The 12,889-nt window shown below is 36.8% G+C and overlaps 2 protein-coding genes across 3 annotated transcripts; one reads left to right on the top strand and one right to left on the bottom strand.

Moving 5' to 3' along the window:
* Positions 1-2,171, top strand: LOC140980504 (uncharacterized). Its single transcript, XM_073446355.1, has 2 exons — positions 1-1,397; positions 1,684-2,171. Exons 1-2 carry the CDS (start codon positions 9-11, stop codon positions 2,005-2,007), a joined length of 1,713 nt encoding a protein of 570 aa, XP_073302456.1. The 5' UTR covers positions 1-8; the 3' UTR covers positions 2,008-2,171.
* A 1,146-nt stretch (positions 2,172-3,317) lies between these two features.
* Positions 3,318-7,753, bottom strand: LOC140980503 (uncharacterized). Of its 2 annotated transcripts, XM_073446353.1 has the most exons (4): positions 5,815-7,753; positions 5,368-5,710; positions 5,164-5,280; positions 3,318-3,886 (listed from the first exon to the last, which is right to left on the bottom strand). In XM_073446353.1, the coding sequence occupies exon 1, from the start codon at positions 7,319-7,321 to the stop codon at positions 5,870-5,872; it is 1,452 nt and encodes a 483-aa protein (XP_073302454.1). In that variant the 5' UTR covers positions 7,322-7,753; the 3' UTR covers positions 3,318-3,886; positions 5,164-5,280; positions 5,368-5,710; positions 5,815-5,869. The 2 variants fall into 2 exon arrangements, with proteins under 2 accessions (XP_073302454.1, XP_073302453.1); XM_073446352.1 differs by having other exon boundaries at positions 5,368-7,753.
* Between the last annotated feature and the right edge of the window lie 5,136 nt (positions 7,754-12,889).

The following is a 12,889-nucleotide window of genomic DNA, read 5'->3' as shown; positions in this document are numbered from 1 at the left end:
ATCTTTCGATGTCCAAGTCTTCGGCGACGGCCGCCGTCATACGGCCTCAAGACTACGCCGGCAGCCCCGTTCATTATGCCGTGGCAGTCGGCGATCACGCCACTCTTAACAAACTCCTCTCTTTGATTCCCCGGCTGCCAGATCCAACCAGTATCCGGACCGAGTCCGATTCCGTTTCCCAAGAACGTCTTGCTGATAAAGTATCTTCCTCCCTCGACCGCCGGGACAACCGCTTAAGAGAAACCCCACTCCATCTTGCCGTACGCTTAAACGACGTCATCGCTGCTCGAGCCCTGGCGACTGCCGGAGCTGACATTTCACTTCAGAATGCGGCGGGGTGGAACCCTCTTCAGGAGGCTCTCCTCCACCGATCTACAGAGATTGTCTCGGTTCTAGTACAGCGGCACCACCTCGCCGCCTGGTCCAAGTGGCGCCGTCGTCTTCCCAGTGTCGTCGCCGCTCTCCGCCGCATGCGTGATTTCTACATGGAAATTTCGTTCCATTTCGAGAGTTCCATCGTTCCCTTCGTCGGGAAAATTGCTCCATCCGACACGTACAAAATCTGGAAGCGGGAAGGAAATTTACGGGCCGATACCTCACTCGCGGGGTACGACGGTCTGAAAATCCAACGCGCTAATCAAAGCTTTCTTTTCCTCAACGATATTTACGACAGTGCTCTCGATATCCCACTGGGTTCCCTATTCATCCTCAATCACGACGAGAAAAAAATCTACGACGCCTTCGAGAACGCCGGGAACCCATTATCTGACTCTGACATTTCAAATTTCTGTAATCAGACCAGTGTCTATCGTCCCGGAATGGACGTTACGAAAGCCGAATTAATCGCCCGTACAAATTGGAGACGCCAAGAAAAGACTGAAAATGTAGGAGAGTGGAAGGCAAGGGTTTACGAAATGCACAACGTAATTTTCACTTTCCGGTCACGTAAAGTATATCCGGGAGAAAGTCGAGAAGACCCGTTTGGGCCCACATGCGTTTTGCCATTGGAGATCGACGAGGAGTCCGACGATGGATTCATCGTTGCTGAAAATCCAAGATTCAGTGTGTCGAACGACAGGCAGCGGAGACACAGCAGTTTCGTGAGAGAGGAAAGAGAATTTGTAACGGTGTCAAGAAAGAGCGTGGACATAATCCCCATTGATTCCAGGAGAAGAGCTCCACCTTCATCGGTGGACAGGGTGGTGGCGCCGCCAGATACCAAGGAGAAGGAGTACGCCAAGAATTTGCGGCCGACGTTATGGTTAACGGAGCAGTTTCCACTGAAGACGGAGGAGCTGCTGCCGTTGCTGGACATCTTGGTGCATAAAGTGAAGGCCGTACGGCGGATGAGGGAGATCCTGACGACGACGTTTCCTCCTGGGACATTTCCTGTAAAGGTAATGGGGGGCAAAATGGGTAATTCGCCTTTTCAAATTCCGTGAAACGCTTTTGTTTGATCGATGTTTGTTTTGCTTAGCTTTAATCCATCTTTTAATGCATTCAAATTTACAAGTAACGTTCTTTACTTTGTGCAAGGCTTGTTGCTTTGACGTGGAAGTTTCCCGTGGGGCCCTTGTAATCCTAGGTTATTGGTTTTAGGCCCCAAGCGTGAATCTTGATTATCCACACCATAAAAAATAATATTATTTATTTAATACTAATTAAGCATTGTCAAATGGACAGATAGCAATCCCTGTGGTTCCTACAGTGAAGGTGGTGATCACATTCACAAAATTTGTTGAGCTACAGCCAATTGAGCATTTTTACACTCCTCTGTCAAGTCCCAAGCAGTTTTCTAGTGGTAGTCGCGGAGAAGGCGGTGAGGCTGAGAGAACAAGCAGCTACTTCTCATCATGGCTATCGAGGAGCGGGAGCCGCCAGCAGGGTTGCAGCGGGGGCGAGCACATTATCGATCCGTTTGCTATTCCGAGTGGATACAGTTGGAGTAGTTTTGATGAGAAGAATAGGAAAATGAAGAAGTCAAAGTCCAGTAGGAGAACTAAGTGAGTATGTGAAGTAATGCGTTTCAAAGAGACCTTTATGATGAGATTGGTTTTATTGTATACTACTAATTTTGGAGGTCAGTTTCGGACCCCTCCAACTAGTTTAAAGCTATATGGTGCCATGGTTAGATCTATCCAAGTTCTTGTTTTTACTCAAAATTGAATCTCTATCTTTTTTTTTTTACCTTGAATCAGCTACTAAAGTTATGAATAATGGATGGTCTGATTAATCCAAATTCAGACATTAACCATTTGTAATTTAAAGAAACAGAAACAAAAACTTGTAAATAAGAACATGGTTCATTCGTTGGTCTGCTAATATTTAATTATTTGTCGCAATACACGTGTCTCCAACCATTTAAGTAGTGGGTTGGGACGTTGAAGTTGGGAAGGAGCAGGTAGAAATTGGAGGCTTGCCCAATCTTTTAGTCAATAATAATGGATAATCTTCAACACTTCTTTCAACAACCTCAACGACATTCTGGTTTGTTATAAATAAACAAACAAAAGAGTTGAGTTGGCCCTCGGGAACGAATACCAGTAATTGCTGAGTTAAAAACTTATATCGGGAGGTTGTACATATTATTATTCAGTGTTTGTACTTGAAAATTTATTACAATAACTTGCAAAATAAAGGAACCAACCTGAGTAAAACTACCACAACACAATAAAAATATTAAAATCTTATGGATAATATTTGTAAGTTCACGAGTGTACATCATCTATTTCAATAGAGAAAATCTCTACCATATTGACTGATTTAAGAAAATGGATTACAAGAGTCAAGAGACTGAGCATTAATCAATGATAGCTAAAACAAATTTATTAAAAATCAAAGCCCAAAAAAACCACTTAAATGAAAAGAGTCCCGAGTCAGTAGCTGCACAATAAAGTTGATTATGTAAGCTGGCTGGTCAAATATCAATTTCAATTTTTTAAAAAAGAAGGAAAGAATCGAGAACAAGACATTGCTTCCAGCGACGGCAATGACTCGGCATGTGTCGTTTATTACAAGGGGATTATAGTTAAAGGGACAGCCTATCCACATGAAGCAACCCATTCTTAATTCGGCAGAAATATCAAATAATCCTCTGTTTCTTCATTGACAACCTCAAATATCTCTTCGTAACAAGAACAAGGTACATTCCTCTCCTCCCTCTCCTCTTCATCTTGTGTGTTTTCAAGTTATCGATGCTTTGAGTTTAATGTGATTTCGCTATTTTCCAACGTATTTCTTCCGGTTTTGATCATTCTCACCATGCTCTAACACCATGTTTAAAATATCATTGACAGAATAAAATTAAAAAAAAAATTATAATCATTATGACTATTTGATCTCAAAATAGACAAACATGAAATATTCTCTATTTACAAGTTTGATCAGTTTGGTTTGATTGTTTTTCAAAATGAAAACAGACCAATTAAAACGTTATTTTCAACCAAAAAAATAAAACAACTTACTGAACAAACCGGAATGAATATGGATTAACGGTTGTTTCTGTTTAGCTTAGCCGAGATTTTGCTCATCAGGGCACATTTGTTAACTTCGAATCAATATTAACCAAGAAGGAAAATGTATAAGGTGTGTAGACGTAAGTCACAAGAGGTATTGACTGACTTCATATGCACAACAGTTTAAACCAGCTAACAGAAATGGCTACTGACGGGCCAAGCTGGGCAGACCATTGGGGAGAGGGCGGAATTGGTGCCATGGGAGATGACAACAAATCAAAGAAAGACCCTGAGAAAGAGAAAAAAGTGGCCTCATCCAACGGATTAGGTAAAGCCAAAGCAGCAGCCATGGCAGGTGCCCAGAAGGTCAAGAATGGAACTTCCACGAGTTTGAAGTGGGTCAAAACCAAGTTCCAAAAGAAGCCTTCCACCTGAACAACAAAGAGATTTAGCACAAAGAAGATACTGTATTATTATTGATTCCTATTCTATAAATTTTGTGAGAATGTTTAATATGTTCTAGAACATATAGATAACTACTGTTCAGATATCCATAGAAAAGATCTGTCTATTGTTTAAACGGAACAATTATTTTTTTTATAAATTTCGAAAGTTACAATAGAGATGGTGACAAAGTCATCATCATCAATCTTGGGAAAAACACAGACAAACCGAAAAAATAATAAATAAACATTCATCATAGTGAGAAATCGAACATGCTTCAACAAATTGCAGTTCACAAGATAGTAGCAACTTAAACAGATGATGTTTACGAATCAATTTCATATTAAGGCAAATAAGTTTTTGTCAATCTAGGACGTAGAGAAAACCATCTTCACCCTTGGATTCCACATAAAATGCAGCTGTAACGACGTGGAATATATCATAGGATTAAGACAATATTCTATTTCAACGTAAAAAAGAAAGCCTTAACGGAACCCAAGCTTGATCCTCTTTAGGACGAGATACCCACAGTCAAATCAACAGGAACTAGGTACATGGAAATCACAGAAATGAAATCACGATCCATAACATAAGCCTTTAATCTTTCACAGAAGATATTTTGTTAAGTTAGATGTTCTAAAAGTTATCTGACAATCGATAACTATCAATGGACTACATGCTGGCACATGATAAGCTCATCGATAACACATGCCCCTCTTAGATATTACATAAAGTCTCTTAAGAAATTTGGTAAATACATAATTCATGAATCTGGATATCACATGCATTTCACATAGAGACGGCCTAAAAGATAAAGAAACAAAGCCTTGGTCATGTGAGGTAGGGTTCTACAATTCCATAATTTATAAGGTGGTAATATTCACAACATCAGGATACAAAAACCATGTGGTAGGATTTTGATAATCCCCAGACAGAGAATGAGCCATATCATTGATAATTCATCAACATACAAATAGTCTACAGAGCTTCCTTTCCTTTAAGATGTGTGATATGTCCTATGAAAATTAATCACCAGCAAGAATGTGTCCTATTAACCAGTACGAATTAAATATTGAAATCATTGCTGAGTTTGCAATCAACCAAACCAAATTATCTATGTAGACAGGCAAATCACATGATGTCGGGAATAATTTAGCAATCGAATATAAATACAAACAACAACCCGGATTGAATTACACGGCCCTATATTTTTATTGGGTTCGTTAAACTGAATTCTCAGTACAGGTAAAGTTACTGCCGGCACCTTTCATCATTCTATCCATTAAGAACTTAAGTGCAATGCTGCAGATGCTCCTGAGTCCCAACAAAGGAACTCGGAATCACCATGAGCTCGACTGATTGATTACAGAGACGATTCATCCTGCAAGTCAAGCAGAATTTACAACTCCATCAACAATTAACAGTATCCCAAACCAAGCTTTATTGTGCTTAGCAGAATTATCCTCACCTCAGTCAGTGCCTCTTCAATGAGTAGATTTAAAATGATGCCGTAAGTTTAGCCAGCCAGGATTACTCCCTCAGGCCCCATGTACTCACAAAATTTGGTAATTTCCTCAGTACTGACGACCTCATCAAGGTTTGGCAGCAAGGTTTGTGTAGGTGACAAGATCTGGATTCATAACCTCGGCAACCATAATTCTCCGAAGTTCCGTTGATTGATGACGTTAACCCAATTTTGCACATGAAGCCTAACCTTATGTTAAAAGTGATCTTGTCAATGAAAGAGGTCTCTTTTTATCATGCTTTCAGGCACATTAAACGTCTCAACGACTTTCTGAATGTTGTAGTATCTGTTCAACAAACAATTAAACTCATTACATCAAACTTATTCATCCCCCAACATTTATCAACCAAAAAACTTGCAACATCTACAATCCTTCTTAACATAAATCACCTGAATCCTTCTCCATTTCTACCATGTCAGGATACTTGTTAACAGCGATTTCCATTCAACCTGCCTTACAGTATCCATCAATCATGGTAGCATATGTCACAAAGTTCGGGACGAATCCCCTAACAAACATGGAGCATAGAAGCTGTTTGGCTCCTGATATATTGTTGCTTCTGCAAAGATAATTGATGAGAATATTGTAAGGGAAGCTATCTTTCACAAGGTTATTGTCTAGAGCCCAGCTATGGAATTTTAGAGCCTCGGTAACATGATCATTCCGGCATAGTTCTTTTGCAACGATAGAATGAGTGAAATGATCAGGAGATATGTAATTTTCCATCATATTGGATAACAAAAGAGAAGCTACACTGGTATAACCTTGTACATATATCCAATGAATGAGCGAATTATATGTCACTGAATCAAGCATCAGACCTTTTTCGACCATTATATCACATAGTCTGAAAGCCTCCTCCAGATACCCGTGCCTCACATATCCATCAACCATGGTAGCATAGGTCCTAACATTAGGCACCACTTCCATCATGACCATTTCAACTAGAATTTCTTTGGCGCAATCCATCTTACCCACCTTACAATAACCGTTGATGAGACAATTGTAACTAACTACATTAGGGGAAGCACAACCTCTGGACATATCTTCCATTTTCTTTACAAGTTCATGAGCTAAAGTGAGGTCAAAAGCCCTACACGCGCCATCAATTAGCATATTAAAACTGATGACATTTGTCGAAATCCCACCTTTCAACATCCTAGATAACACTGCGAATGCTTTAGAAAGTTCACCTTCTATACAATGAGCATAAATTATAAGATTCAGTGAATTCAAATTTTCACAATATCCATATGATATCATTTCATTGTACGCTATCCAAAATATACCAACTTCGTCTATCTTCAAGAGATGGTTCAAAAAATTGTTCCATGCATGAATTGAAATCCAAAAGCCTCTTGATCTCAGTTTCTCGATCACAACATATGCATCCTCTGTCGCCCCAAGTTCTGTACAAGTCCTAATCAACGCATCAAAAACTGCACTGCTTGAAAAACATGCATCGTAACTATTGACCAGAGCTTCTGAAATCTCCAAAGGAAAATAACCTTTTGATATTATCAATTTTTTCATCAAACATAATGCATCATCAAAGTTCCTATGATTCACCATCGCATAAATCAGAATACAACAAGACTCTAATGAATCCAAAAGGCCTTCACGTACTCTTGTTCTCTGGTGGAACTCTAAAACTAGATTTGGAGATCTCTGAAACTCTCGGAAAACACGGCAAATCAAGGAATTTGTGAGTGTCGAAGACAGCTGGTCCACAAAATTCCATTTCTTCCGCTTTACATTCACACAAACAGCTTTGAAAATAATATCTTCAGCAACTGGGCTTGTGAAATGGTTGCCCAAGTGAAAGCCTCTTACAAAAATATCCCTCTTTTTTGCTGGAAGAGACTTCAGAGACATGGAACAGAAAACCCAGTTCATAAAATTACCTTTTCCACCACATGAAACTATAAATTGAAGAATCAAAGATACATTAAGGCGATTAACAAATAAAACTCGAGCAAAATACACTAAGCGAGCTATGACCACTTTAAATTAAAACCCTGCATCAGAATGCAACAACAGCAACCGATGAAATAAAATTCCGTCATGAACTAAATACAGAGGTCACCAGTTCAAACTTCAAACTCAGAGGCGCACACTTCGAATCAAATAACTATTCCCAGATAACCAAAATACATATAGAACGGGTGAAAACCGATTACCCACTAGACAGCAACAAATATATAGTCATTAACAAAAGAAAAAAGAAAAAGAAAAGGTTTATCTAGGGTTTTGATGTGTGAAAATCAGAACGAAATAAGAAACACGAAGCAGCGATCATTTCATGTCTGCCATGGTTAAAGAAAACGATTTATTATTAATTAATAATTAGATTATATAAGACCAAGATCTCACGGAGAAAAATAAGTTTAGCATAATACTAAATTATTATTTAAAGTTACCACTGATACCTAACAAATCAAGGCTCTAATAAGAAAAATCAATTGCATGAGAATGCTAATGTGATAGGTAAAAATTTGTGTGAGACGGTCTTACAGGTCGTATTTTGTAAGACGGATCTCTTATTTGGGTCGTCCATAAAAAGTAATAAGTATTAATTTTTATGTTAAGAGTATTACTTTTCATATTGAATATCAGTAGGGTTGACCAGTCTTATAGATAAAGATTCGTGAGATCGTCTCACAAGAGACCTACTCTGTTATCAATTAATAAAAAGTAAAGTAAACTTTTTTATTTACAGGAAAACTTTGTTAAAGTTATGAAAAATGTTATTCTCTAATCGAAGTTCCTTTCATGTTTGATACCCCATAAGGATCCGGATCGTTGGTGACCTGGGTACCATCAAGAACCCGAGCACTACATTTCTCGAGCATTCTCCGAACAGTCCGATCTCTCACGCAATCACCCGAGCACTTCTCCTCTCCCCGAGCAGTCATTATAGCCCGGGCTCTTATACAAGCACCCGGGTAACCGACCACCCGAGCCACCTCGAGAATTGAACCACACTCGAGTATGATTGATACATGCCGTCTAATCTGTCAGAACAACTTGGGCTTGGAGTGTCCTTGAAGTCATCAGAAGTTAGAGTATGGGCAACCGACTTGCCATACTTAGTAGGTGACACTAGAATCGAGGTACTTACTTCATTTTCTACTATAAATAGCAGATATTAATCTCATTTACGGACTCTGAAATCTTTGAACTCTTAAGCATTATACATATTTTCTCTCAAATATTGCTCGTGTTCATCTTCAACCTGCTGACTTAAGCGACTTAAGCATCGGAGTGGCTACGTCGGACACTTCTCCGGCGCCCATTCACGAGTTCCTTTCTTGTTTGCAGGTGCTGCTGAAGCCATTACCTTCAATCAAATTCCCCAAAACATTATAAATTGTTGATTTGATCTGTTGGAGCTCCCAACCCGGCTCATCCCATTTCAGCGAGATCACATCATTCAAATTCCCCAAAACATTATAAATTGTTGATTTGATCTATTGGAGCTCTCGACCCGACTCATCCCATTTCAACGAGATCACATCAATGTTTATGTAAGATTTTTATTTATTACGATAGAACACTGTCTTCGAAAAGAGTTGGTACAATATCTATACAAGTCCAAATCCATAGCATACTCCCCAACTTCTTTCTAGAACAGTTAAAATGAGCTAGCGGTACGGGTCATCCATCATTTAGATGGGTTGTGTTAATTGCTAAGTCAACTCGTCTATTTAACGGTGTTGATATATCCCGTAATTATTATTCATTGGTATTTTCACTCTTTACTGCATCAAATATTAAACGATCAGAAATACCCAAAATTAAATAAGAAATCGGTTTTTTGTGATACGGTATCACGAATCATTATCTGTGAGACGGGTCAACCCTACCGATATTTACAATAAAAAGTAATACTATTAGCATAAAAAATAATACTTTTTCATGGATGACCCAAATAAGAGATCTGTTTCACAAAATACGATCCGTAAAACCGTTTCACACAAATTTTTGTTTTAAATAATATAAGCAGTAGGGAAGGGGTAGTTGGGAAATTTATTTGATGCCAATACTTTTTTCTTATTTTATGCATTTTCACAGCTTTGTTTCCTAAAGTTGTCTTTGTTTTCGTTTGAAGGGTAATTTTATTAAATAATATAGAGAAGTAGTGATTTTATAAAAATTTAATTGGGTGAAAAATATTATTTTTTTATGTCTAAATTGTTACTTTTTACTGCAGATATATGCTGAAGAATAATATTGATTCAATTTATATCTGGAGTTGAAAAAAAATAGGAAAATAACATTTCACTATTTGGTTTTAAAACACAAAAAAAAAAAAAAAGAAACTGGTCTATAACTAAACCAAGTATTTTCTGGTTATGTTTACATTGCCTTTATGCGTATTATTCTTTGGAATTTTTTGTTTGTGTATTTAGTTTAAGTATCATTCATTATGATATTTTGGGTTTTTTTTAATGTATTCTTGAATTCTTAATTTTCTTATAAATGAACTTTCTCATATAAAAGTTCATGATTTTTGTTCAACTTAGTTTGTAATATAATAAAATGATATTTTCTACAGGATACATGTAAAATGTTAATGACGGAGCTCTTTTAGCTAGATTTAAACTTATATAGATTAAGCAATACAAGTTGACATATAAATTTATCCAAAACCAAAATTGCAATAATCAACCACTGAATAACGTATATCAAACATTTATTTTTATATGTGGGGTTTATCTTTATTTCGATACACCTTTGAGTATCGTCATAAGAGCAGCACGAAAATTTCCTATAAGTCGCGACCAACATGCCACAATATATAGCAAGCAACTAGGATTATGCCACTAATTAATTATATGATGGGAAAATTGGAAAACGTGCAATTTTAGAAAGTATGCATGGAACTTTTGAATTTTGTTTATTAAAAGTAGCCATCCCGATCAATATAGTTACTGGATCCTGTCCTTGTTTTATAAGACCCATCCCCAACCCCAACCCCAACCCCCACCCCATCCCCCAACCCATCGCAGTGCCTCCATTATACCACCTTGTTCTGCATGCTATATACTTTTATGACAAAGGTCCCAAGCAACTGCAGGTTACAAAATTATTAGGCACTCCATTCAATTCAAACCGATGGGTCACTCTTATATTAATTCTGCTCCATCTCCTCCTCCTAATGTCATTAAGGACAAGCCACGATTGGATACATAATAATTGTTTTGAAAAAATATTACTGGCAAATGAAAATATTATTAGTCGAGTATATTTGTATGTGTGATTTTAAATTTTTATTTTGTCAAACTTTAGTCTTAGTCTGTTATCTTTATTATTTACAATTTTAGTCTTTTCTGGCCTGACATTGATGCTTAGTAGTGTCCTATCAACACTCCGAATGGAGAAAAATGGAAGTGTAAAAAATTGAAAGATGCTAAATTAAGATTACATACAAAACTTAATATACATGCATAAACGCATCTTTTATTTGGTGAACATTGGGCACATGTATATTAAATGCTTCATTAATTAATGAAAGATTTAAATGTGGGAAAGAAAGCTGCGAAGAGGGTGAGAGACAAAAGGTGGTTCAGCAGTTTCACGTGAAAACATTTAGTATGCTTTTAAGTAAGGACAGTCCACAAGTTCAGACGTTTGTTTCCAGGGATTACATTTCGTGTCGTGTATGAAGAAAAAAATTGGTCAATTTATAATTTGAACAATTATAAAAAAGAATTTTAATTGATTAAATTAAATATATTAAAGTACGTTTACAATTTGTCTGTCGTCGACATAGGAGGCCGGCAAGAGAATCGTTCCCTCATCCATCTTAAATCTTTTTTTATATTTATATATTTTTATATGTATAAAATATATAAAAAAAAACAAAAACAAAATTTGATTTGATTCCCTCCCATCTAAACGATTCACTCTATGTTCCGTACTTAACATTGTTAGAAAACATGGTCTCTTCGTATATTATGAAACTTGACATTATGTCTTTATGATCCAGGTTCGCTGTATCATCAGCAGAAAAACACTTTCCGATATAGCATAGAAAAATCACTTCTAAACAATTCCAGTATCTGCTTTTCAGTTCATCTTGAATGCAATATTTACGATAAAAATTAGCCGGGAAATGAGGAATTTAAGTATGACGTAGAAACAAAATTTTCAAGAATATTGAAACGGTTCGAAATTCAAAGGGAGCTAGCTAGGGTGTAAATGGTGTTGCCGTATCTTCTCACTAACCTCATAAATGCATACTGAAAGGCTCCAGATTTGCTGCAGTGAGCTTTTTCATCGTTACGTTGCTTTTGAGTTAATTTACTTCCCTTTTTGTTGTTGGGTTNCAGGAGTATTGTTCAATACAGCAAACCATTAATATAAACCGTCTGCTTGTTCTTCAAGTACTATTCACAGAGTTTAAAGTTCATCTTATTCAATATGCATTCTTCTTCTTCTTTTTCTTTTTTTTTTTTTCAGGTTTCGTATGTTTTTTTTCTGGAGGAAACTAAAAGAAAAGAAGGTTTTTTGTTAAATGAGATCCAGAATACTTTTAATAGAGGCTCGTCAACAAAGGGGGAACGAACGTTCTTTCTTTACCGATGGTACGAGATATTGGTGCAGTTCAATCAGAACACCCTTGCTTTAATTGTGTAGAGCTCGGTTATTTGATTGAGCCGTGCCAATATCACGTAATACTGGATATATGTGGTGATGCTAATACAGCCTTGTTACTTACTCATCCTTTTGATCCCCTCGCAAACCGGAAACAGGTATTTGATTTGTTTAATTTCTAGAGTTATTTCGTCCTTCTATCTGCATTGTTGTTGTTGTTGTTGTCCGTCTGGCATGAATATATTAAAAGTTGTATGTATAATTCTTTGGACAACTTTTTATGTTTTCGGTCTGACCATTTCGATGTTTCGACTAAATTTCCGCAGTTTACCGATACTTGTGTCCTGGCTTTTTCAGTTTTTCTGGTGAAAATATGAAAGAGGCAGCGGAAGCGATCAATATCTCACGACCGACCAGATCCGGTAGCTCAAATATTTTTGGTCACTAATAAACTTTTTCAAAAAATGAGACAATTTATAATTTATGTAATATCTAATTTAGTATTTTATATTCAGCGTAATGGTTTTGTTGGCACAACAAATGACAAACATTCTTAAAAGTTTTTTAAATATTAACAGGGTGAAAAGTCGATTAAAAAATATATTCTCTACATGACATATATATACACACACGGGAGTATATATATATAAAAATATATATCGTTTAAATCTCTATCAATACTTTTGAGGGTATCATCTTACTAAGTTACATGTTAGGGTATACAATAACTTTTGTGAGACGGTTTCACGAATCAATTTTGTGAGACGAATCTTTTATTTGGATAACTTATAAAAAAACATTTATTTTTTATACAATATAATATTTATTAAAATAAATATGAGCATGGTTGATATATCTCATGGA

This window comes from Primulina huaijiensis, chromosome 7 (genome assembly GCF_012295235.1).
Source record: "Primulina huaijiensis isolate GDHJ02 chromosome 7, ASM1229523v2, whole genome shotgun sequence".
Lineage (NCBI taxonomy): Eukaryota > Viridiplantae > Streptophyta > Magnoliopsida > Lamiales > Gesneriaceae > Primulina > Primulina huaijiensis.
Note: the sequence above shows the minus strand (reverse complement) of the source record. Positions and strands in the feature narration are given on the sequence as shown.